The 26,653-nt window shown below is 44.4% G+C and overlaps 1 protein-coding gene across 1 annotated transcript in view; it reads left to right on the forward strand.

Annotated features, from left to right (window-relative positions):
- The first annotated feature begins 5,121 nt into the window (after positions 1 to 5,121).
- The window catches only part of Flo1 (flotillin-1), a 91,327-nt gene continuing 69,795 nt past the window's right edge, over positions 5,122 to 26,653 (forward strand). The window contains exons 1-5 of the mRNA XM_050194884.3: positions 5,122 to 5,361; positions 10,038 to 10,113; positions 10,913 to 11,003; positions 15,177 to 15,320; positions 24,667 to 24,786. Of these exons, the coding sequence (XP_050050841.1) occupies positions 5,313 to 5,361; positions 10,038 to 10,113; positions 10,913 to 11,003; positions 15,177 to 15,320; positions 24,667 to 24,786 (480 nt within the window). The 5' untranslated portion in view covers positions 5,122 to 5,312. The remainder of the gene's footprint in view (positions 5,362 to 10,037; positions 10,114 to 10,912; positions 11,004 to 15,176; positions 15,321 to 24,666; positions 24,787 to 26,653) is intronic.

The raw sequence follows: 26,653 nt of genomic DNA on the forward strand, positions 1-26,653 counted from the left end.
TTTTTCTCTCACAACCAGACAATTAACTGTTCCAAGTTGTACACTGACCGACGTAGACTCCAAAATGCGACGCTTTTGCGAAATTTTAGCAAGAACAGCGCAGCAGTAAACGTACAATATTTTGTTCGAACAGTTATATGCACAGATCCCTGTATAACTAAACAATCATCGTGCGCTGGAGCAAACTAGATCCTTTAGAAAGGTTACAAAATGCGACCCTTACGCGAAATTTGAGCAAGAACAGCGCAGCAGTAAACGTACAATCTTTTGTTCGAACAGTTATATGCACACATCCCTGTATAACTAAACAATCATCGTGCGCTGGAGCAAACTAAATTCTTTAGAAAGGTTACTTAGTCAACTGATTAAGCACAAGAAACATACATAGCCCCAAAATTTTGGGTGAGCACTCCTTTAAGAAAAGAGAATTTACGAAAAGCGCATTCGACTGAAAATGCTGCCAGTCATGGAGTAAGACATGCCGCCAGCCATGGAGGAAGGAAAAAGATATGAGGGAGTATAGCACAACGCGATTGAAGCCGAACCTGTCGGCCCAACGCGTGATCGCGCGTCAATGTGCGCGGCCGGTTTTAGTGTTCCCGCTCTGCAGACAGCCACAGCAGGGCAGCTGAACAAGCGTTCCCCGAATAAGAACCACTGGCATAGTTACTGGGAACCAAAAGTCTCAGCAAATCTCGATTCAGCTCCGTGATCTCGACGCAAGAGGTCACGTACTGTACCACCACTGTGGCTTCACGGAGCGTCCGCTTACCAAGGCTTACTGCGTGACGTAATGCTCCCTCCTATATTTTCCTTCCTCCATGCCGCCACCATAGGAGCAAGGAGGTTATATATAAGTTCTGGAGTGGCAATCCCTGCAGCCAGGAAGGAAGGAAATAAACTTTATTTTTCAAAAAAGAAAAGTAGGCGCGCGTGGTTGGGCCATTAGTCCAGGGCTCCAGAGCTCGCTCTGGCTTGGTCCAGGAGAGCGAGTTGGCTCTCCTTTCCCTCGTCCGCAAGCCATGCCTCCCACCGCCTATTTAACCTGAGTGGATGTGCATTTATGTATGGGCTAGTAATATGAGAAGGTCTTTCCAGGCACTCCCACGTGGTATGTTGTACTGTGGGTTTGTTAGAACACCATGGACAGACATCCAGAAATCTAGTTGGGTTTATTTTACTGAGTTGATGCAGGTTGGGGAAGCTGTTTGTTTGAATGCGTCGTCAGTCCCTACTCTGCTGTCTATTAAGGACTTTGTGCGGATGACCGTAGACTCTGCGTTCCTCACTTTGTTGTAGAAGAATGTCACGAGTGCTTAGAAGAAGTCCCACGCTCGGCTCGGCCGCAGCTCGGTTGTTGAATTCTCGAGTTATACGGTCTGCCGCAACGTTACCCTCCAAGCCCTCGTGAGCCGGACACCAAATAATGTCGTGGTGTTCTGTCAATAAGGTTCGTTCCAGAACTATGCGTACCATTTTGGATACCGTCCCGTTGAGAAACAGGCGACATGCCGTCTGCGAGTACGACTGCCCACTCGTTTCTGTGTTCCGCGTCTGCAACGGCCATGGCTATTGCAGCCGCTTCGGCCGCACACGTGGACCGAGTTACAACTGTGGCCGTTATGATACGTTGTTTTTGAGTGACTGCTAGCGTGTGAGTCTCTCTACTAGCGGCCGAACCTTTCCCAAAACGATTCCGCACGGTTACAGCTTGTGCTCGTCTTCTACCGGCATGGTATGTTGGGTGCGTATTCTTTGGTATCGGTGCCACCGTGATATGAGATCTCGTGTCCCTATCCAGGAACACTGTATCCTCGTCTCAGTATAGCGTCACTGCAGCCATAGGGTATGAAACTCTATGCCCGCGGCCGCCTACGGGAGCCTATAGTGAAGCCGTGGCGGCCATATTGCCAGAGTCAAAAGAGGGCGCGTCTCCAGCGTCCGTGTCGAAATTGCGTGTTGCTTGTCAAAACAGAAATTCTGCATCCGGCTCTTGCCGCAGGCTTGTTGTGTCTTTCGTGAGTGCTATTATATGACTGTGGACAATGTGGAGAAACTGAATTTCACAATTTTTATCTGCTCCCGGTAGTTACAAAAAAAAAGGCCCTCACGCCGTTGCGTACCATATTTTATTTGCAATACTCTATTAAGAGCTCTTTAATTTTGATACAAAACTGTCAAGCTGGTTTTCTTCAGAAATGCACTGCAAAAGATGCATTTAGCATATTAAAACACGTGATATTTATAATCGAACTTCGCTGTGGATGTTCTCTTATAATTTATATGTACCTAAAGAAATTAATGTCACTCATTCATCGCGTAGAGAACATTTGTAAAATAACATACGCATTGCACTGCCCCCATTTGGAAGTATTCAGACAACATAAACATGTCATTCATCAATTCACACAACAACATAGAAACAGCAGAAAACACTTTTCATTGACACTTGAACTTTTCAAAATGAATATTGGTTCACTACAACCTCAGTTAGGAACTTAGGAGAAAGCTTTAGCTTGGCCTAACTCCGAGGCGGTTTATTCAGATACATGTAAAACGCAAAAACCTTTTTCTGAGATGGCCCCTGGAGCGATTTCAATTAAATGTGTTGCATTTGAGAGAGAAAGTTGAATTCTAGTGACTGTTATATGGAGAATTTCAACTTAGGGCCTGAATTTTGTTAATAAGATTTTCAAAAATGTGAAAGTTTGAAAAATAAAATAGAAGCACGAAGTTTACAAATTAATAGCTTTGCATCAAGAACAGATATCGCGGTTCTGTAAACGGCATCCATTAGATCATTGAAAGCGTACAAATTCGATGTGTGATTTTATGTCTTACGTGAATTTGTTACGTTGTGTACAATGGCTCTGCGAAAGCTGTATTTCTATATTACTAAATTTTTTTTAGATTCATGTTAACATATCAATTTTGTCCGCTTTAGATGTACTATTAGATGCAATCCACAGAATTGTGATATCATTTTTCATTACTGAATTACAGTGTTGTAACCTTCTGAAAATTTTCGATTTTTGGAACATTTTAATAAAAAATTGACGGCCTATGTCAAAAATTCGAAGCCAACTGTCACTAGATTTTAAGTTTTTCTTTTAAAATGCAGCAAGCCTCGCCAAATGTGGCGCGGTGGTTGCCCAGAAAAACGAATTCACCTTTTACATGTATTTAGATAGCAGCACCCCAGCTAAAGCTTCCTCTTAAGCTCTGTGTCAATTGATCTTAAAATAATAAATATTGAAAGCAGTGTTGCCGCTCTACACAATGTGCTCCACCGCATTTCCGAGTTATGTGGTGTATCCGAAACATTATATAACCCTCTGCAATCTTGTAATTGGAGTTCAGCACAACCGCTCTTCTGTTCATGCCATAATACAACATAATGTTTTGCTGCGTGAGTTGGTACGTACTTGCGAATAAACAGGAAGCCTTTTGAGACATCCATGCAGAGAAGGCACAATGGAAAGAACTGGACTGGATTTCAATTTCAACTCACTTTATTTACCAGATAATTCTGGTTGGATGAGCGCTGCACTTGCAACTCTTTCTTTTTTGTCACAAATCGCGCACGCGTCTTGTGCAAGCGTCTCGATCGCTCGTTTCCCTAATACAAACACTCGTTCGTTTCCCGTACGAACCAAATAGAGAAGGTCATGGAGAACGCGCTCCGCAAGTCACAACCAGAGCCAGCTGCGCTACATAATACCACACGCAGCCACGTGCCAGTGACGACTTTACGCGTAAATTTCATACGTGTACGTATGAGCACTTTCCTGACGGTTCCCAACTGAAGCAAACGCACGAACAACGTCCGGTCGTGAGTAAACGAGAGCCTGTTACAGCCGGAAAGTTATCTAGGGGCGTCTACTTTACGTGACTGGTACTTAAGAGGAAAATACGAAATCAGGAAAGAAACAATTTATGATAACTCAAAGGGAAGCTCATTACTTTTCGAAGCGAGATCGGGATGCCTTAGAACACGCATAAGAAGGAAGAAGAAGCATGTGCTTGCTGCGGTAAAGCTAGGGAAACGATGGAGAGAGAGAACTAAACTTTTATTTTCTGAAACGGTAATCCGAGTCAGAACCCGGTTCACCCTAGGTGGGAGGATTCCTTTTTCCATGAACCCTCTGGCTTGGGCTGCCTCCTTGGCCCGGGCGACGAGACTGCGTTGGTCGTCCAGGAAACGATGGAGCATGTTTTATTAGAATGTGAAGACGTCTGCCCAGCAGTCTATTTAGGCACCACTGGCCTCCTTGAAACCCTTGGGTTCAGCGAGAGCAGTGTAAAAGTAAACGTGTCCGCAATAGAGATTAGTAAGAGGCGATTGGAAGCTTAGTGGAAGAAAAGTAGGGAAACGACAAAAAACTTAGACAAAGCAAAGTTCGCAATAGGGGATCACAAAATTCGGTTGTGGGAGTTCATAGTGTGTGTGTGTGTGTGTTTCTTTTTTTTTCTTTTTTTTTTAACACCTAAGTAGGACATTACACAGTATAATAGCAAGAGCTCGGTCGCGCAACCCACCGCCCCGTTCCAAAGGGGACGCTCATAACATCAATCCACCTATCCATCTATGGTGCAGCCATGACATACTAAGATGTAATATCATCGGAGAGCATGTCACAATCTGTGCCACACTATTCCGACAGCGTACAATCAATAAGCAGGACGAACGCACCGCGCTACCGTGCTACCGCGGACGCGCCGGCTCGGGCGTTTTGCCTCTAGCAAGATGGCGGCAACCGGCTTCACTTTCGGACAGCCACCTCCATTTCAGTAGAAGTATAAGAGTGTACTAGCTAGATAAAAAAAGCACCTTATTTTTATCCAGTAGCCGTGCCTCTTTGCATGCCTCTTTGCATGACGCACTCTTCTCACGTCATCCGCGAGCAGTACACAAGCACAAAAATTTGTTGCGATTCGCCGCACAGGTACAGGATTGTATACTATTTCAAATACATTGCTCTAAACAAGAACAATTCACTAACTCCGAAGCTTGTGCATCCAGCACTGTTGTTCTGTTTGACCGCTAAAATGAACCAAATTGAGTGACAATAGCGGTGCCGCTTGGCAACCCTGTTCCGGTCAACGATTTTTCACTTTGGCGTCGTTGCTGCTGCAAGGTCTCTCTTGCGCGAGCGAAGGAGCGGAGTCTGCCAGAGTGCGCGCGCCGGTGCGGAGTGAAGTGCGGCGGTACTGTGCAGCCGTAGGGACGAGCGAGAGAGAAGCGGGCGTCCTAATTGCTATGCTCTGTCGTCAGCTACCTTTTCCCCGCTGATAAACGCTAGACGCTCGCCATGGTCGGTTTCGTCGCTTGTGGGCCCAACGAGGCTCTGGTCGTGTCCGGTAAGTTTTCTGTTTGGCCGCTACCTAGCTCCGATGCCCCGCCCCTTCGCAAGCTATTTCTCGCAAAACATCAACAATAGGCCTAGGGTTTCAGCCCAGTCTGTCATTGCAGGGTCTTTAAATCGTCGCAAAGGCAACCGCAATGAAGCGTCGGGCTTAAACCTATTTCTCGTAATTAGTGCGTTGAAAAATGGTTGGCGTGCAAACAGAGAAAGAACTAACCGAAACACTTGTCGTGAAAAAGGAAGGAAAAGACGGCTCATGCTGTTTATTTCTTTACGAGCGTGCAAGTCGCCTTGAAGTCGCGGCGCGTGACTGATACGCTGCAAAAACTTTTGCTCTGACGATACCTATATGGTGCTGCATAGACTACGTTGTGGTGGTTGTCTGCGTGGCTTGTAGCCCGATCATAGTAACGTCTGCGATGTTCTCAAGAAGCTGCAGTTTTTCATGCTTGCTAATTGCAAAGTGTAGTCTCAATTGCTCGCGCTGCGGCGTACCGCGGACTGCAACTGTGCCCAGCGAGTAGTTGACGTGATGCGTTTATTTTATACCGACACGCCCTATCAATATAGCACGTAAGATGCTGTAAATAACGTATTCGAGGCGCACTGTTCCTCAGGTACGTACGGCTCAGCATCTTGTGTGAAACCGAAAAACACGAAAAAAATAAAAGTGCACGCGTAATGCAAATTCGAAAGTTCGCGTACATTTGAGAAAGATAGTATTAGAGGACGTTTAGGCACAGGAGAGAAACAAATTTGTACTACTTTGGTGGTGTCAATGTGTTCAGTTACCACTAAATCGTATAGTACAGTAAACAAACTAGGTTTCTTAATTATACATTGCTTACCCGCCGTGGTGGCTCAGTGCCTATGGTGTTAGGCTGCTGAGCACGAGGTTGCGGGATCGAATCCCGGCCACGGCGGCCGCATTTCGATGGGGGCGAAATGCGAAAACACCCGTGGTACTTGGATTTAGGTTAGCACGTTAAAAAAACCCAGATGGTCGAAATTTCCGCAGTCCACTACGGCGTGCCTCATAATCAGAAAGGGGTTTTGGCACATAAAACCCCCATAATTTAATTTTAATTTAATTAAATATACATTGCTTGCGGTCAGTGTAAAATGTGAAGCATTTGGTTTCATTCTGTCATGGCAAGTAAAGTGATTATTGATCTTGATTGTGTTCTGCTTAGTAAATGCGTAACAGCAAGTGTACCCCCTGCTGTAGTCGCCGTCCCTCTACATCGCAATATTTGTTGTCACTTTTCAAGAAAATTTGGCGAGTTGCATTAATTGCATGGCTGGTATGTATGACAATTGCATATGCTTCATGACAGCACCACGTTCAACCCATGTCATATTTTCACTGTTTTCCACTGCAGCAATCCTGCTGTAACAAGGTGCCGTTGCATATCACCCTAGCTGAAAATGCCAAGAATTTTTTTATTAAGTGGTACAGGTTTTGTGTAAATGATCGCAAGAGAAAATGCTATGCTGTTTTGCCGCAAGTTGTACAAATACACATTTAACAACTCGGTCACCACAATACACTAAAAGTTCGGTCTTTGGCTGTACACCAAAGAAATGCTGAACTTAAAAGGAAAATGGAAAAATGCTGAGCCCGAGATGCATAACTAGAAGCTGCCAAATTGTCACCGCAATAGGATGCTTACAGCCATCTCTAGCTAAAATCGGTACAAAACCACTTGCTCTCTTTTTCTTTCTTTTTACATTTTATATATATATATATATATATATATATATATATATATATATATATATATATATATATTTCTTTTTTCTTTAATTGTCCTAGGATGCCAGTTAAGCTGGTTTTAGTTCTGCCCCCATGCACTGTTCGTTTTGGTACAGTACCTATCCCTATCCCATGTCATGAACAATTAAATGTTAAATTGCAGCTTCTTGTACCAGCTAGGTTACCATGCTTTATTAATTTATCTTTTTCTCACAATTGCATGTGAATTCGTCAGTGAGCCAATCCAACAAGCAATGAACTTGTGCGTGCGTGTTTTTTGTTCTGAGCTCTGAAGAAACATTACATAGTGTGAAAAATGGCAGCATTGTGTGCTTGTGTACCTGAATCCGCACCACCATGGCCTGCATTAATGCACTCTCAAATATGTTTTCAGTGATCAAAGCCCATGTGTTGCAACAAGGCAGCATTCTCACCGTTCACTCATTTCTAGCCCATTGCGTATTTGCAGCTGTGGGCGCATTCAATTGTTGATGCAAACTTTCTGGCTGGCACAATGCCACAGCCCTTCACTGTCCGGCCAGTATGTATCGTTAGAATATGCTTGGGAATGCCTCAAGTGCATAGTGGTTTAATTTTTTTCTTATTTTGCAGGTTTTTATTGAGCCCAGAAAAAAGCTTGATGTTGGCTGTAGTTATGGAACACCCAGTACTTCGCACTCCCCTCCTAGAAAAAGCTGCTTATGTCACATAACGTCAAATTAGTTAATACTTTGATTGTTCGTTAGACTTATGAATGCAGTAGCCCAGTGGCTGTGGCATTGGGCTGCTGAGCATGAGGCCATGTGTTCAATCCTGTCCATGGCGGCTGCTTTACACTGAAGGTGGAATGCAAAACCACTTGTGTACCATGCATTGGGCACGTTGGAGAACCCCAGGTGGTTGAAATTTAGCCCCCCACTACAACCAGCCTCATAATTAATTCATGGGCTTTGGCATGTAAAACTCCATAATTGAATTTTTTTTTTAGACTTATAAAGGCTGTCTTGCACATCATGACCATTCATTTGTTCTGATGGCTAATCTGATTGTAAATTTCGGTGTAGAACATAGTTAGAGGAATTAAAACTTTGGCATTGGACTGAATCAGACTGTGCCCAGCTGTTCTTTCTTCTCTGGTATTGTAGAAGAGTAATATTGTTGTATTTGTAAGTTGTAATCTGAAGTACTGAAACCATTTTTCTTGCCTACCAGCAGACAAGTGATGTGAGAAATCTGTTACTGTGGCTCAGCCTTGAGAAATGTTTTTACAAGGGTGTGTAAAGTGCAGTAAGAGAGGAGTGCCGTGACCTCAACAGCTCCCTTCTGACTGTACCTATGAATTTTTAGTACATGCACTTGTACAATGTCGCCATGTATTTATCTAAACTTTTTTATGGCAGATGCCTTGCATTCAAATTAATTTGGCTGAGAGTTAATCTTTGAACCTAGCAGGTGGCATACCTTCCTACTCCTCATCAGCCTGTTTATGTCCACTGCAGGATGAAAGCCTCTCCCAGCTACCTCCAATTACCCCAATTTCGGGCCCGCCAACGTAATCTTATGCCTGCAAATTTCCTGATTTCGTCACACCACCTAATTATCTGCCATCCCCAGCTACACTTTCTTTGTCTTGGCACCCATTCTGTACCTCTAATAAACCATTGGTTATCTACCATACATTCATGGCGTGCCCAACTCCATTTCTTCTTAATAACCGCTAGAGTATCGGCTGCACCTATTCACTCTCTAATCAAAACCACTGTATTCCTGCACCTTGGCATTGTGCTGCCAAAACTGAGTGCACTTAATCAAATCCTGGCCATGGTGGCCGCATTTCAATGGGAGCGAAATGCAAAAGCTCTCATTTGCCATGCCTTAGGTGTATGTTAATGAATCCGAGGAGGTCGTAACTAATCCAGAGTTCCCCCACTATGGCACGCCTCATAACCATATCATTGTTTTGGCACCTAATACGCCAGAATTTCATTTTTTGATGGTGCGCCTAACTTTTTTTTTTTTGTCTATCACTTCTTGAGCAGTCCTTAACTTCTCAAGCTTCATTGTTAAAGTTTCTACCCCATATGTTAGTACTGGTAAAATGCAATGATTATACACATTTCTTTTAAAGATAGCAGTAAGATGGGGGGGGCCAGTCATGACATGGTATGTGTGCACCAACCCATTTTTATTCTGATGATTTCCTACTCATGATCAGGGTCCTCTGACTAATTGGCCTAAACATACTCTTGCACATGTTGTAGGGGCTGACTACCAGTCACCAATTCATTCATGGTCACACATTGATGTACTTGTTTTCTTGCCAGGCTATGAACATAACCTTAGCCTTCTGCATATTAATTTTTATACCTACCCCAAAACTTTGTTTGCTATGGTCCTCAATCATTTGCTGCAAGTCAGCTCAATCATTTGCTAAACAGGACAATTGTCATCTGAAAACGGCAGGTCACTGAGATGTTCCCCATCGATCCTCTCCCCTAATCCTTCCCAGTCTAACAACTTGAATACTTTGTCTAAACATGCAGTGAATAGCATTGGATATATTGTCTCCTTTCCTGACCCCTTTCTTGATCATTGTTTTTCTACTTTTCCCATGTAGAATTAAGGTAGCTGTAGAATCTTTCTACATATTAGCTAAGACATTCGCATATGCTTCCTGTATTCCTTGACTAAACATCTCTGATAGGTATGGCTAAAGTGTGTACCTCAGTGAAATATGAGCTTTGGTGGCTGTGCTTAACAAATATAGCAGACTTTGGTTCTGCAAACTTAGTTAACAAGTCACCTTTCCTGTTAACCTTTTGATTGAGTGTTTTCTCTTGTTCTTGGCATCTATTTTTTGGTTGTGTAGAATATTTTGACAAGGTCACGTCTGCTCTGCTCGTACCCCCCAACAGGGTGCTGCCATGCCCACCCGCTGTTGGTTCCTGGGGGCAGGGTCTTCGTCTGGCCCATAATCCAGAGAGTGCAAAAGTGAGTGATGGATGGGACAGTGTACAGATGTCAGGCTTTGAGGGATGTTTGTGCGTATTGCTTGGATTCTTTTTTCGCAGAGTGTTTGGCGGCTCCCTGTTGAGGTGGGGGGCTCTTCCATGCCCCACTCATTCTTTTGTACTATTTATTTTCTTGTTTTGGAATGTTCAAGGGCTTGTTGCTATAGTATTAATCCTTTAGCATAAGAAATATCATGCCACTCTTTTTAAATCTTTTGTGTTCATTGGGTATCACTTCAAATGTGCTGCATTTCAATTGAACAATACAATTATTGCTCTGCTTCTTCTTTTGAAATTAATTTGCAATAAACAGACTGCAAATAAATGGATATTTTTGAATAAGTACATTTAAACTGTCCCATGCCTAGCTGCACCTGCCCTGACTACTTGAAGATGCTGGCATAAACCCTCACTTCACTTTTGTTATTTGGGTTGAATTGTGCTGACACTTCCATTGTACTTTGTATAAGCTGAAGGGCGTGTTCATTCTTATATGTGCCGGCAGGCTCAAAAGTTAACAGGGTGCGAGTTCACCAGAGGTAAAATGTCAGCCCAGTTTAGCTTGCAGCCATTAAAACAGTGTTGTATTTATTAGTACATGTTGCACATTTGAAATCCAAACTGCATGCCCACACTCTGGAAATATTTAGCTTTTTCTGAGATCCCTCATCCTCTTAACTATTGACCCTGCTTTACAGCTCCATCTACAGCACCATGCTACTTTCTTTCTGCGTGTCTATTTCTACAACACATTGAGTAGTTCTTCCTGATCCTTGTAGAATCAGCCTGAACACCATGACGTTGACCATTGAGAGCCCCAAGGTCTACACACAACAGGGTGTTCCTATATCAGTCACAGGCATAGCTCAGGTTAGTAGCCTTCTTGTTTTTTCAACTCCTGCCTGGTCATAGATCTATGTGGTCAAGTCAACCCAGTTTCCACCGTACACTGTTGTGAAAATGTGGTGGCTGTTTATACATAGACCTACTTGCAGATAGCTTCATTTGTAGACCTTACATACAAAAAGCAAAGGGCAACACTAACTAGCTGGCCTTTATTTTTCTGCAATAGAGTGAACCTGTGTGTAAGTAGCTTATTAACTTTGTATCTAAGTTACACAATGCACATCTAATCTTTTTGGTAGATGTGGCATTTATTGTATTATGTGACTCTAAATGGACATCAGTAAAAACATATTCTATGCTGACTAAACGTTTCAGCCTTTCTGTTTCTTGCAAAATGTCTTCGTAGTTTGCAGTTGATAAATCTACAGATGTAATATATTATTTACATAATGTATGCATCATTTCAAGGAAATATGATGTTACTTTGCTTTTGTACAGGTCTTGTAGGCATATTATGGAACACACATTCTGTAACCTTCAAATCAGTGTTATTCGTCTACATATGTTAATGTTTACTACTAAAAGCTGCTGTAGTAAAATAAATTAACAAATGCTCATACATTGAGGGTCTTTGCTGCAGCAAGCTCGTTAAAACTTTGAGTGTTCTTTTGGGCCAATTGATAAAGCACATTAGGAAGAGGTTAGAGTGGAAAATATGGGACCAAAAGGAAGACCTCACTGATGGGATAGGTACCTTAAGGGACCCTTAATCAATTCTGACGATATTGTAAAAGCATACTGAGTCATTAGGGTGGGTCCTTCTGATAATTAACACATTTAAGAGCTCCGCATAAAGCGTGCAATTTATTTTAAGGGTTTAAAAATGTGCATTGCTACCAATCGCAGTGGCGCCGCTCTCATGTGTTTTCAGCCACCCGCTCCCAATTGAGTTATACCAATTTATGTTAATTGGGCGAGCTATCAGATTGGCTACTCAGGTCACAACATCGATAATTTTGCCAATTTTATGGTGAATAGCTGTTGTTCGTAATAGTTGGAATGTTAACTTGTTTCTCTGACATAGTCACACAGGAACTTCTCTGGGAGTTGTTTAAGTGTGTGTAAGCATTGTACCACTTGCTCATCTCCACGCAGCCCAGTGTTATTATTGATGTTAGGAAACTTGATCCGACCAGTATACATAAGCCCTTATCAAACCTTATCAGTGCTTATCACCGTATTTACACGACTGTAAGTCGACTCGAATGTCAGTCGACCCCCCCATATCGTGTAACAGGAAAAAGAGTGCATACCCGAGGGTGCATTCGATAAAGAAAATTTGCTAGTAGCTGACAGGGTCACTGGACTACTCATCTTCACTAGTGCTGCCATCGTCACTAGTGCCACAGCGTGTCGTCGTCAAGCGAAATTTCACGTTTGTCAAACGACCGCACCACGGCATCTTGTGGAACAGCAGCCCATGCCGAATGCACCCACCCAACCACACGCAGCCATCAGGGAGGCTCTTTTGACAGGTCCGGCTGGCATAATTTCGCGGTAATTTCGCGTAAACTGGGCAAGGGAACAAGAGTTCAAGATCGCAAGTCAGCCTCTAGAGTCTGTGAAGGAGTAAGTTTACCTAGGCCAACTAATCACAGGGAACCGTGATCATGAGAAAGAAATTCATAGAATAAAAATGGGTTGGATTGCATACGGCAGACATCGTGAGCTCCTGACTGGGAGCTTACCGTTATCGTTGAGAAGGAAAGTATACAATCAGTGCATTTTACCGGTGCTGACACATCGGGCAGAGACTTGGAGACTGACAAAATAGCTTGAGAACAAGTTAAAGGGACACTAAAGCGAATCAATAAATCAGTTTAGACTAATGAAGCATTGTTTGAGAACCCTGCAGGCAGTCATTTCAAAAAGTTTGATTATTAGATGAAAAAATGAAGGTCCAAGTATCAGTATTTGAATTTCGCGCCGAAACCCCAGCGCCGGTACGTCAGCGTGATGTCAGGGATTCCAAAGTATGTTTTCGCATTTGGGCCGCGTTGGCTGAATAAAGGTTCCCGAAACTTGCCATGTTTCATATTTGGTTCCTCTAGAACACGATGTAGTCAATCTGTACCACTATATATAATTAGTAGGCCCTAGAAAATGCCATCAAAATCCAAGATGTCACAGCCCCCAGGTGCGGGAACTTAAGTAAGCGTCACCACCCGTATTTCGTTCTTGCGCTTTTTCTGGCTTACCAAACATCTTATCGTTGTAAGAGTGGTGTTTTTGGTGTTGTAGAATGGTAATTTACTGATGCAGAAGAAATCATTTGTCACTTTAGTGTCCCTTTAAGGACTGCACAAAGAGCGATGGAACTAACTTTGCTAGGCATAACGTTAAGAGACAGAAAGAGTGTGGTTTGGATCAGAGAGCAAATGGGTATAGATGATATTCTAATTAACATCAAGAGAAAAAAAAAACGGAGCTAGGCAGTTCATGTAATGCGCCGGTTAGATAACTGTTGGACCATTAGGGTTACAGAATGGGTACCAAGTGAAGGGAAACGCAGTAGAGGACGGCAGAAGACTAGGTGGTGCGATTAGATTAGGAAATTCGCAGACGCTAGTTGGAATCGGTCAGCACAGGACAGGGATAATTCGAGATCGCAAGGAGAGGTCTTCGTCCTGCAGTGGACATAAAACAGGCTGCTGCTGCTGCTGATGATGATGATATTGATGTAAATATGTATATGTTGCAAACTAAAAGTTTAAGGAAGTACTGACAATTTTTTGTCATTGGTGTATTCTTTTTTTTTTTCCCCTTTATTGATAGCTGTTGATCGCAGTAATTTTAGTATGAAGCCTCTATTCCTTGAGAGGGCAGCAAATACTTATGTTGCCTTTTAATGCAACCAGTTTGGAACACTTACCAAGTGTGGTGTAGTTTCAGATGTATTATTTTCATGGAAGCATACAAACCGCACAGGTATAGAGAAGCATGCTTGCAGCTATCTCCTGAAATATACACCTTGAATAGGAGGGAAAAAGGGAGATAGAAGCATGTTGTGTCACAGAAAGGATGAGCACTACAGATCAGTCCCTTAGCTAAAAGAATTCTAGAACAGCTTTGTTGGGCCTATTTTCGAAACTCGGTATTTAGGAAATTTGAAGGCGGTGAGTGACGCTGGAGGATGGTTACATCATAGACACTGGACATAGTGTGCTTGTGGTACTGCACACCGCTGACCACGTTCCTGAAAGTAGGGTGCACTTAGCCCTAGGCATTATAGGAGCAGAGAAAAGGGGAAAGGGGCCCCTGCTTTCCTAAAGAAACTGCACAGGACCAGGCTGACGCTTAACCCTTTTCCAAGTGCAGAGAAGGGTGGAATAAAGAAGGAAAGGGTGGTTTGTAGTGCACAGCCTGCTTTTAGTGGCATGTCCTTGTGAGGCTTTCAGCCACTATACTGGGTTGACTGGCATGCATAAGTGACTAGTGATACCATACACCACCCCCTTCAATTTTCGCAATGTAACCAGCCTTCTGATCAATATTCAAAGCTGCACCGCATTTTGTGTGCATATTGAACTGGTTGCATTAAAAGATATGATTTGTTGCATGCTTGAGAAATTAGGGCTTTATAGTATAATTATCAATTTTACAGCAACCTACTAAAGCGAAATAAGCAAGACATGGTGTCTACATCAGTGCATAAAATGGCTATTCTGCAACACTTTAAAGCCAGTCAACCATTTCGGCCAACAGCTGACTGGCCTTTACATTTTTATGAATAGGCTCTACCATTTGAGTTTCGTTCAGCAGTGTCTGAAGGCTAGATTGGATGCTAAGACTAGTTGGTTTGACATTAGGAATGGTGAAGCAGTGCAAAAGATGCGGATGAAAGGACCTGTGTGTGGCCGTACATTTTCCTGTCCTCCATTTCTCTCGTGCTGCTTTTCCATTTATAACGTCTAGAGGCTGTCATTATTCTTACCTTTCACTGAAAATACTCCTAAGCATGAAAGGTGTTGGAATTGTTTTACAAAGTGTGTCATAGTAGTGCTTTTTGAATAAGGGTTGCTGTTGTTTTCTTTTAGGTACATGGAAGTAATAAATGTAGAGGAATGTGCTTGTTTAAATACAACTTAGTCTTTGCCTTTTTTCGCACTTACTTCAATTCCTTTCTTGCTGGACCAGGTAAAGATCCAAGGCCAAAATGTGGAGATGCTGCGAGCTGCATGTGAGCAGTTTCTGGGAAAGAAAGATGAAGAGGTGATGCACATTGCACGCGAGACCCTTGAGGGGCACCAGCGTGCCATCATGGGCACCATGAGTGTTGAGGTGCGTGTTGGTTTCTTCCCACTCCATAGGGCAGCAGCAAGTTTCGTGGGGCTGTGGCACTAGGGCTGAGAAATCTATTTTATTGATTGGTTTAGTGATAAGATATGGGTCATTTGATTGAGTCTCATCGGCTAATAAAGTGTGGCCTTCAAAAATTTTTGTTTGTGCTTCCCTTAAAGGGCCAAGGGCCCCTCACCAGGTTTGGCCAGTTTAACCCTTTCTAGAGCAATGTGTCCCAACCTAACCTAACCAACAGACAAGCGCAGCACATACTTCACAACTGACGACTGTCTGCAAAGTATTACAGTGCTTCGCACTGCAGAAACAGCTGAAATTTTAAACCAATCTTCATGCATTCTCCCTCTCCGACAAGTTCCGCTCTCAGCCAGAGAGACAAGGAAACACTCACAAACGCCAGGACTTAAACTGCAGTCCTAGCAACGTTACTTACCGTGACTTGTTTCTACAGTAAATTGTCCAATAAGGAGTGTGCAGTGCCGCCTCCGGAAATGTACCACGCAGTAAAAACGGAAGAAAAAGAGGCATGGCTTGTCACGTGAACCCGACGTCCCTTGGCTCTGGTATGTAAGAAGGAGGGGAAGGAAGGTCGCTGGTGGACACTACTCGATGTAGAGGTACAGTGTGTTAGCAGTTACTCACCTTCTGGCAGTATGGTAACAGGGCATTCAATTTCTATCTCCTTAGAAGAAATTGTAATAAACACATTCTGCGGATAGCATAACGCTGCTGTTAGTATCTCAGCTGAAAATTTCACTCATGAACTGTGCGTTGGGCTCACAAGTGGAGCACGAAGTCGCCTTTTTCTCACTCTTTTCAACAGAAGCCTTCTCCTTAATCTTTTCCAGCTTTTGTTTCGTCATATAGCAGATTCCCGTACACAGCTGCTATTGGCCAATAGCTGACATCAATCAAGAAAGGCATTTGGATCAGTGCTCTGCTTTCTACTGTTGCTGTGTACAGTCAAAACCCGCGATAACGAAATCCCGCAACGTATCCCCGGCAAACACCCATGGGATTCAATGCATTTCGTGCCTCTCGGCAACGAAATGTCACTGTACTGCAATCTGCATCAACGAAATTTGCTGGAGCGTAACCCCACATATTACCTACTCGCATAGGGCTAGCAGGCTCCAAAATGTGCTCAAGTGCGTTGTTTTGCTCTAAAATTGCATAAACTGCCACCACATTACACTTGAATGGACGGCACCATTTCTGTTTACAAAAACAACCAAGCGTCGGAAGCGATTACGTGCGCTGGAAACGCATCATGGCTGGCATATTATCTGTTGATCACCCGTTTGAAGCGGTACGCATGTTGTTACCGACATGTGAAAACGGTTTTGCACACCTACTAAGCGAGATCGTAGATTGTTGTTCGAAATGTGCGTTCATCAGGGGCGCGATCGGAGATATTTTGTTCGATACGCGTTCTGTTCAGTTGCTGCAACGTCACAAAGTTGCAGTATGCAAAATTTGTGACAGCGGGGCGGAGAGAGCAGCCAATCAGAAGCGGTGACCTCCCCGGAAGTTTACCTCCGTCGTTTGTCGTCTGCTTGCAAACAGTATACTACAAAGCCAAATGTTTCTCGTCTTCAATTGAATGAAATCTTTATCTAAAAAACTATTTTTTCTTCTCAAGCCCAAACACGTTTTCAAATAGTAGTACGTGTGACTACAGCAATTTATAACTATTAGGTCCTTTGCGTCGTCCCTAGGTGGTGTCGCGCACAGCGAGAAGGAAAAAGAAAAAAAAAAAAACGATGGGAAGAGTGGCGCATTTTTCAAGAGGCAGCGACAACATCCCAGTGGCTCGCTGGCACCGATGATGTTGTCGATTTCTCTGTACAACCAACGAATTATTTGTAAAAACGACACCGGAATTCACTTTCTGCCATTTCTTCAAACGCGTTTCGCACCGCCACCCGCTCTCCTCCTTCCTCTAGAAACGCCAGCGTAACAACCTAAGTTTCCAACGGAAGCACCATTTTCTAGAATTAAACTATGGATTGGATTCAAACTTGCCATTCCGCAGCCGAAAAGGCCGCCTGTTGGATCCAATCCAATCCACCAGACGCGCCATGCGAAGTCGTATGATCGCTCCAAACTTCTCAACTCCCGTCGCGTTCGGACGAAATGCTCGGTGGGCGAATGATTGACAGGAGCGTGTCGTCCTTTTGACGTCGCCAAAAACGGGGCGGCACCCCACGGCTGGCGACGGCGCAGAGTAGGCCAATCGCGCGCGCCGGTAACCGAACGAACGCGCCGAACAACCATCTCCGATCGCACCCCAGTTTGCCTTCTCCGCGGCTGGCGACTCAGCTGCGGCTTACGACTCAGCCTAGGTCAATCGCATGAGGCAAAACTGAACGCAAACTGAGCGTGCATTTTGAACAACGATCGCTAGTCATGGCAGTGCACTGCGTAATATGCCCCTCGGTGAGAAAAATACAGCAAAATCAAGGAAACCCACATCCTACCGACATGGAATTGTTTATGGCGTTTAAGATGGCGGTCGCCGCATGAAGTGCCACGCAACGGGCCGTGGTTGAGTAATTATCCAGGAATACGCATCCCTTGCGTCAAGAACGCTGGTTTTGGTTCCACCCGACAGGCATCGAGTGCGGATTCGGCGCCGGGTGTATATTTGCTCGAAGGGGCCGTAATCACGATCGTTTGCCTTCGGGTACATGAGATACGATCACTTTTGCGTTCGGCACCAGGCGCATCAGCGCCTACGGGCAACAGCATGCACTGGAAAAATGCTGCTGCATGCGCTGTTGCTCTGTGCCGGTGCCAAGTTACGCAAAGTCTCGCAAAAGTAATTGTATCTCCGAAAGCAATTGACCGAGAATACTTCTCCACGGCAGTGCTGCCACTGCTGATCGACGCATGTGGCGCACTTTGTACTGTCGGCATTGCGGTTCTTTACCCTTGAGCAAAGCTTGCCAAAGTAAGCTAATTGAATTTTGACGGTAAAGTATTGTTCTGCGATACATTACCTCTGTGCTGTCTCTTTTCACAATAACAAAATTATTGCGAAAGCGAATTCTTTTTTTTTGCGTTCCCCACTGTTTTTGTTATTGCGAAGTTCAACTGTATACCTATTGACACAGTTTAATAAACAAGCTGAAGTAAGCAAAAATCCCTGTTTTGAATTTCGAGAAGAATTGCGCAATTCCGGTAGAAGCAGACTATCGTCTGCTCATGCTCGGCCACCCGCATAGGAACTAAACTTTGGCCACACTACTTATCAGTGTCGTAGCCGTCGGGTCTCGCTAATTTAAATCAGTTTTGAACACTCGGCTAGCTTCGAACCATGAGAAACTTAAGGTCAGACCGCACGTACGCTTCCAGCACAAGCTCACTTCTAGCAGTTCCTGGCAAGACACCTTGACAGACATTGCTTCGTATTGAGCTATTGACAGTGCTTCTAAACACGCAATTTGGGTGCGGCTACTATCTATCCATCAAGCTGGTGCAGGGCAAAGCAGTCCTTACCTCGTAGCACAGTCAGACTGAAGCACATGAGTGCAAGCATGCACTCCAGCCCTGCTGTGCAACGTAGATACCTCAGCCGCCACAGGGTGTCGTAATGAGCCCACTCGCTTAGCTCACTGCTCCTTCCTGAGGACAGTCGCATGCTCAGAGTGTCTCTGTGGGTGACGTGGCTCCAAGTGCATGGCAAGCCTCCCCATGTGCCAACATACAGTAATTTCTGGTTACGAAGTCAGCGGGATGGCGAAAAAAATTGTTATAAGCGGTAATTTGATATAAGCGACCACACTCGAGAAAAGCTAAAGCAGTTGAGCTTTAATTGCGCCACAACTGCGAGGAAGTCAAAATACAATGTATTCAGTGAAGCAAAACTTTATTCAGCTGCAAAAAAGGCAGTGAGCTTTGCTGTTTCAAGTTCTTACCGGGCGCGAGCAATCCCTGCTTTAATTTGACCAAGCATTGCACAAGGCAGCGGTCGCCACTCATGCATTCAACCTTATTTTGCAGCAGGCGTAGGTACTCCTGTGTCTGCACCATAGTTAGCACTTCATGTGGCTCTTCGTCCGCCAGCTCTTCATTCTTGTCGGGGCCACCAACAGTGTCAATTATCTCCGCATCCGTCGCTGGGGCAATTACGGGAGCAGCAGCATCAGCCAACGTGAATGTCTCTTAAGTCGCCTTTTACCTCTTCGCCAGCAATTTTATGAACAGCCTTGTACAGATCGCTGCAAGTCCGGTCATGGTCAGGGTCACTGACGACGGTGCGGGAAAAGCTGGCATGTGCAAAGCAATTGGCGATCTTCGAAGGTGCGAGTTCTTTCCATGAAAAGTTCAGCAAATGGATTGTACCTGGCAAATCATTGTTGTACCTCTTGCTGGCGTCATATGCTGTGAGCATGCGTTGCAAAAGAGCCTTGCGGTACAGCTTCCGGGTGGTCTTAATTATGCCCTGAACCAGGATTGTTTGCAGGCAAAAATTACATAGCGATCACCTTGAGGTTGTCGATCTTCCCGTGGCACGGACAATTCTGAAAAGCACTTGCAGATTCTTTGCGTCGAACCTTCTGTCCAGAAGGCGCACACAGTCTTCAAAAATAGCAGCAGTCATCTATGCTCGCTTGTTATCTCTGTAGATGCATTCGTTGGGAATAGTTGCATTTCAGAAGCACCGTGGCTTCTCCACCTTCTCCAGTATCAACAAGGGTAGCTTGTCCTCACCTGTTGCGTTCGCACCAAACAACACCGTGACACGCTCCTAGCTGTTTGCCACCCGATGAGGATACGCCAGCGGTAGTGAACGTGCGATTCGGTAGCATCTTGCTGAAAAACGCAGCCTCATCTAGGTTGTAGATGTCTTTATCTTCATACTTTTCAAGTAGAGCTTGGAGCCGATGTTGGCACCATACGTCTACAGTGTCAGGTTCATGGCTGCGCTTTCACCAACGATAGACTTTGAGGTCACGTAGTGTTGTTTCTTGAACCGCTCAAGCCAGCCATTGCTGCACTTGAAATCCTTATGGCCCATTTGGAGGGCGAGAGCTTCGGTTTTTGCAGTAAGTGCAGGTCCATGTACGGGGAAATATGCACTCCTGGCATTCTTCAGCCACTGTAGAAGTCCACCTCTCACTTCAGGGTATTTCGAATTGCGATTCTTCTTTCTCTTTGCCGAGGTCTTTTCAAAGTCACCCAGCACAGATTCCTTGTTTTTCAGTACAGTTGATAAAATAGACAGCGGTATGCTGACTTCCTTCGTGATATCAGTTTTCTGCCGGCCACCTTTTCCCACTTCTTTTATCAGCAGTACTTTCTGCTCCAAAGTCGCACTTTCGCCCAGAGACTGATGGAGCCATTTATCACTGTAGACCACAAAAGCACACACGAGGCACGCCCAACAAAGTACTCCAAATAACACACAATCACATGGCCTGCAGCACGGATCCAAATGCATGCGCCGTCGGCGCCAAAGTGACTGAACACGGTGGGCGACGCAGAAGGCAGAAGCTTCAAAATGTCGTCGGGGCATCTCGCTTTTCTCGTCAGTGCGCGCTGGTGATAGTGACGGTTACAGTGGCGGGCTTGGCATCAGCTTCACTTGTAATGGAAGAAAGGCGATCGGTGTTGTGGAGACCAAGAAGCAGGAACCGCGTAAGGCCACCCGTTGGTGGAAGATTGTGCTCAGGAGGGCAGACCGGAAGAGGTTAGCTTTGGAGGAACAGCGACGTTGAAAATAGCAGTGAGGAGCTCACATGAAGGCGAGAGGAGGGGAAGTCAGTGGCCGCTTTTATAGAGGGGGAGGGGTGCGGAGGCCATGGAAGACTGCGAGAGTATCACACAGAAAAGCGCAGCAAATGCAGTGGCTCGAGTCTGAGATTGTGTTTGTTGTGCTCAAAAAACGATTAGCCGCTCATTGTGGGTATGCAGCACAATCGTGAAAACTGAATGCTTTTGCAGTAGGGGCTTTGCATGATCACTGGACAATTTTTTCTCGAGGTGTGCAGCCGTGAAGTTTACAAAAGTTTTTCGGCGCACCGTTGTCGATGACACTCTGCTAATTCCACAGTTAAAGTGTCGATGTTCGCACGCTGTGACGTCCACGCCATTGACAAATGTCTAAAAACAAAATTCAATGACCTACCACGCATTTAGACTGTGTCTAAAGTCAGATGGTGCGAATCGAGCCTGACCGGCTCGAGAAAATTGCCCGGGAAACACCAGCTTGCGTTTGCCCGCCATGCTGACAGCTTGACTCACCACTGGTGATGCTCGGATTTTTCGTGTTTTCGGCAAGTTATCGGTCCATTTTTGCACCATCGGAAGTACAACGAAGCTAGGGGCGCATTTTTATTGTGATGCAGGTTGATTATACTGAGCGACGACCAAATTTATAGACCGGCTTCCCCAAAGTCGTCTTCCCGATTTAACATAGCTCCTCGCGTCGAACATGGCACTTACAATCGGAGGAACACCTCTTTAGTGCTTTTCAGCACGCTTCAGTGCCAGAAGCGCTCTTTAGAGCAGTAAAACTGCTCATTGAGCGAACCCCATGAAATTCTACAGAGAAAGTCTGCCTGTGGTCCTTTGGCCACTTTTTGGCATCCAAGAGACTGCTGTTTTCTGGCATCGCAAAGCGTCGGGAAAACTTTATTTTCGTGTGGATTCTATCACAGGGGACACCAGCGATGTGATTGCGACTGAGATTAACGGTTCGGGTGTGCTGCACCATGGAATTTGACAGCTTCTGTTCACTCCGCAGTAAACAGCTGGGAGCACTCGCTTGGTACCTGTTAGTAGGTGGTCATTGGTCATGGGTTTGATACCTTTGTGGTGTGTTCAGTGCCTGCAGGAGACTAATTCATCGGCGGTATTAATTTGACATTGCATGCACAAAAGAGTCGCTGCCACTTGGAGGTGGCGATGCCTTCGCCACCATTGATGTCGGGCGCTTCAACGCTCAGATGCTGGGTGCTTCGAGTAATGCGGCCTAAAATGCATGCGTTTGGGTTAGGATCAGAAGAAATTTCGAACAAAGTGATATTTCGTGTCAAGTGATTTTGTTAGAACGAGGGATTACTGTACGGCTGAAACAGGTCATATGCTGCCCGAGTTGCACACCTTCGAGGTGTCACCATAATGGTCGAAGCTTGTTACCAGTAAACATAAAGACTGTTTTCTTTTACCCTCGAAATGTGCTTGCCATAGAGATAAGCGTGAAAGGAAATGTGCTACTTGCCACTCAGTGTTAGAAAGCCATGAATAGCTATCTATACACTGTAGCATAGCAAAGGGATGACACATTGTGAACTCCACTAGAAGTTGAGGAATAGCCCCTGAGTTTGGCACATCGTAGTGTTCGGAATTTCTTCGCAGACACACAGGTTTTTAAAGGACGCTCTTTAATAGATAAATAAGAGTTCACAACAGCATGACGACTGCCTTCCTTCACGGCCGCCATCTCCCTCCCCTAAGTTGCCAGCCTTGGCTTCCGATTCCGCTAACAGTAGGTGCTAAAATCGGAAGTAGTGGCGTCTCCGTGAACCTCCAAAATCAAATTTAAACTGTGTGCCACTGTGATGTTGAGTAGGTAGGGCATTGTGGGCACACACCACTCCGCCGTTGCCTTTGCACTGCAAAGCATTGAATGACCAGATGCACCACGAAACAGCATTTTTGATTGCCAATTACTCCGCTTTTGCTGAATGCATTGAATTGCTTTCTGTGGCAAAGTATCTCTGAAATAGTCTATTTTAACTTCAGGTGCATTTCTCAACTTCGACAAAAAGTTGTTCCGGGCCCCTTTAGCAATAGCTGACTATAAGATGGAATATGCGATCTTGAAATGCTAGCAAGAAAAATTGAGTAAGCTGTTCAAGACCTTCTACGCCTTATAAAATGAAATCTGTAGATTTGCTGTTTTTGCTTCATTTTTATATATCAGAGTAACCAATGCTGCGTTGACTAAAGGTTGGCGACTAAACATGCCTAAAATTTCAACTGACACCTAGCCCTATTTGGCTTATCTTTTCAACATTGAACGTAAACCACAAATGTTTATCGTGGATAGTCATTACATTCTGGTAAGATTCCCCAATAAAAGTGCGAGACTCTTATTGGATGCATTATAATAAAGTAGTCTGTTTAATGCTTATAAAACTTAACTGCGGAAATAGACTATTGTAAGTCTATTTTGTGTGCATGACGTGCTCTTTGGCGCTGTATTAATGGATAACTATAAAGGCACTTTGAATGTGCTTGAAATGTAAAAGAGGTGCATTTACATAAATAATGCTGCATGGTAATGTCTTGTTGGAAGGCTGGCAAGAGCTTTCACAGGGACTCCTTCTATATCAATCCTTATCCAGTATGAAATGCAAAAAGACATGGAGTGAGGCAAAATGGAAAAATTGGTTTCAGAATGGCTCACTGCATTTAAGCCACCTGAAAAATTGTTTACCTCATTTGACTTGCCTGGCTTTGTCAGGCATTATTACCTGAGGCCACTAGTACTCCTGTTTAAGTGCTGCATTCTATGTCATACACATAAGTGATCAGTCATGCCTCATGATCGCAAGCTGTATTTACCACAGGGACTCGCAGTGTTGCGTGTGGTTTGTGCTGTAGTAACACATGTGATTGCCGTGGACTGGTGGTCCTATACCATGGCTACTGGGTCAGTAGCTTTTTTGAATCAGAAACGGCTAAACGATTTTCATGTTAGTACTCCACAAGCACGAAGGTTCTTTTAGAGAACCTTCAAAAGATGAATCATTAGTTCGCTAGTGGAGCAAGTAGCAGTAAGCTGCTTAAGCTGTAGCTGTCGGCTGTCTCGGCTTCATGCACAGCCATCTGGCTGTGCATGGAGCCGAGTGAATGTTGGGAGTTTTCTATAGAAGCTAGCGTGGGAGTATTTTGCTTGTAGAGAAAACTGGCTTGTTGTATTTGAACTGCACTGGCACCTATTCTTGCCAATGAATCCACTGCTGTGCACTATGACACCTATTGAATAAAATATCTGGACTGTTTGCATTGCCTGGCCACACTGTGGAAATTCATTGGAAGTATTGGTTGCCTCCCTCATGATTATGTATCACATACACGTTAAAGAGTACTCCTAACCTAGCCTAACACAGTAAATTCTGACAGTTTGAACTAAAGTATAGAAATACACCTGTTCCAACTGTGTTAAGTGTAGTCTCTGGACATTGATAAGTAGTGGGTAACTTGCAATGTCAGCAGGCAAATCATCTCCTCGGCTATTGTAGCTATTCAACTAGCAATCAGATGCTTTACAGTTGTGAGTGAGCTTGTACAAGCTTGTCATTCTTAACCTCAGGAGATCTACAAAGACCGCAAAAAGTTCTCCAAGCAGGTGTTTGAGGTGGCCTCATCCGACCTCGTCAACATGGGCATCACGGTGGTATCCTACACCATCAAGGACATCAGCGATGACGAGGTATGCAACATTTATTTAGTTTGGCCACGTGTGTGACAATTGCAGAGCTAGAAACACTGTTACTTTGCTTAACAATGATTTGTGAGAACATTTGTTTAAATAAGCTGTCGGGAATGTGCTATACTCGCGGACAGCTTTCTATGTCTATGAAGGGAAAGCTATGCGGGCGGAGCTTTTGCACATACGTTACCGCACCAAGTAGTCTGCCAGCATTCGACAGTGCTTTTGGTTGCTCGGAACAGACGGTGAAGCTTCTACATGTGACAGTTTAGTGTTTGCCTAGACGCTGAAAGGTAAAGCCGTAAAATAAGTAAACTTTTACATTCAGTGGTGTGTTTTGTCTTATTTAACTGTTGCTAATAAGGTGTTTATGTTTTCTCTTCCCCAGCCTAGACTAATGTGGATGAAAACACTGGACTCTTTTTCAGAAGTGCTCTCGCTTCTGCGCGCTTTGCCTCCGTAGCTTTCCCTTTATAGTCACAGAAAGTTGTCTGCAAGTATAGTGTTCTGGACATGCATTGGGTGCTCCACAGCTTCAGGTTTGCTTTGAGCCACTGGCATTGACTTCATGAAGTGAACTTAGTGCAGCCAGCTGATAATGTGCTCGACCACTGTCGCTATTTAGTGGTGTCAGACAATGTGTTAAGTACACTGATAAAATAAGATCAGTGCTGTGTTTGCGGACAAGGTTGGCCAATTGGATGGAAGGCTTAGGCTTGGATTGATCCCATTGTGATTTACGTGCATGAAATGCTCATGATACATTCTCATGATGCAGTTTGTGCTATCTTTCCTCTGGATAACTTTGGTTCTTGCTATCCTGTGCAATCAAGGAAATAGTTCTTAAGCATACTGCTTGTAAAATAAGCTATGGGATATTAACGTACCATATATTGTGTGAAGACCACGCCCACACCTATAATTTGATTTTAAATATTTATGATGTATTCAGGAAAGCATTCATTAATGGGCGACTGCCCCCTTCCTAAGTGTGCACCTTGTCAGCTGCAGCCTGTGGTGAATGTTGCACTATCACACTATCTCTACATAGTATCTGTGTGGTACATAAAAGCACTTAATTAAAACACGTTGGTGGGCTAGTTGGTTTGAATCCATGATAGAATGTGTAAGCGCGACTGAACGAGGACATAGAAACGGATACAGAGACAGTGCTGTCTCTGTGTATCTGTTTCTTTGTACGACCTCGTCCAGTAGTCCTTACACATTCTATCGTGCATAAAAGCACATCGCACAGCAGATGAGGATCCTGTTCAGTCTTGTTGCTTTTACACTGGATACTTAGTGGAAAACTTGCCAAATGAAAAGCATTGACATGAGATTTGCATCCTGGCGCGCCTGCGGCTTGTTCTGTTGTACTTTCAAACTGTGTGTATATCTTCATGCAGCATGACACCCCATGGAATTTTCCATCAGCAGTGCCTGATGGTGCATGCCACCCTGATTACACATGCACTATTTACCCAAGATTTTCTGCATTTCGTTACATTAATTTGTGCTGTAAGCTTTCGTCACTCCTGTGCCTCCTGAAATGTATGCAGCTAGTATGAACTGTAACAGTTAATTCACATTTCACGTGACAAGTTTTTTCATCGCATACAGCGTGGCACAATGGGACATCAGTGTGTGGGACATCAGGCTTCACCTTTGAACTGTGCGTTTCTGGGGTGAACTGTGAAAAGCTTACCATATTTACTCCAATCTAACACATACTTTTTTCAGATAAAACGGGTCCAAAAATTGCGTGCGCGTTAGAATTGATTGCAACAATAAATCTGCATTACCATATCGCCATCGGCATTTCAAAATGGCCACTTCGTACGCACTTCAAGCCTAGCTGCCGTAGCTT

The sequence above is a fragment of the Dermacentor andersoni genome, chromosome 1 (genome assembly GCF_023375885.2).
Source record: "Dermacentor andersoni chromosome 1, qqDerAnde1_hic_scaffold, whole genome shotgun sequence".
NCBI lineage: Eukaryota > Metazoa > Arthropoda > Arachnida > Ixodida > Ixodidae > Dermacentor > Dermacentor andersoni.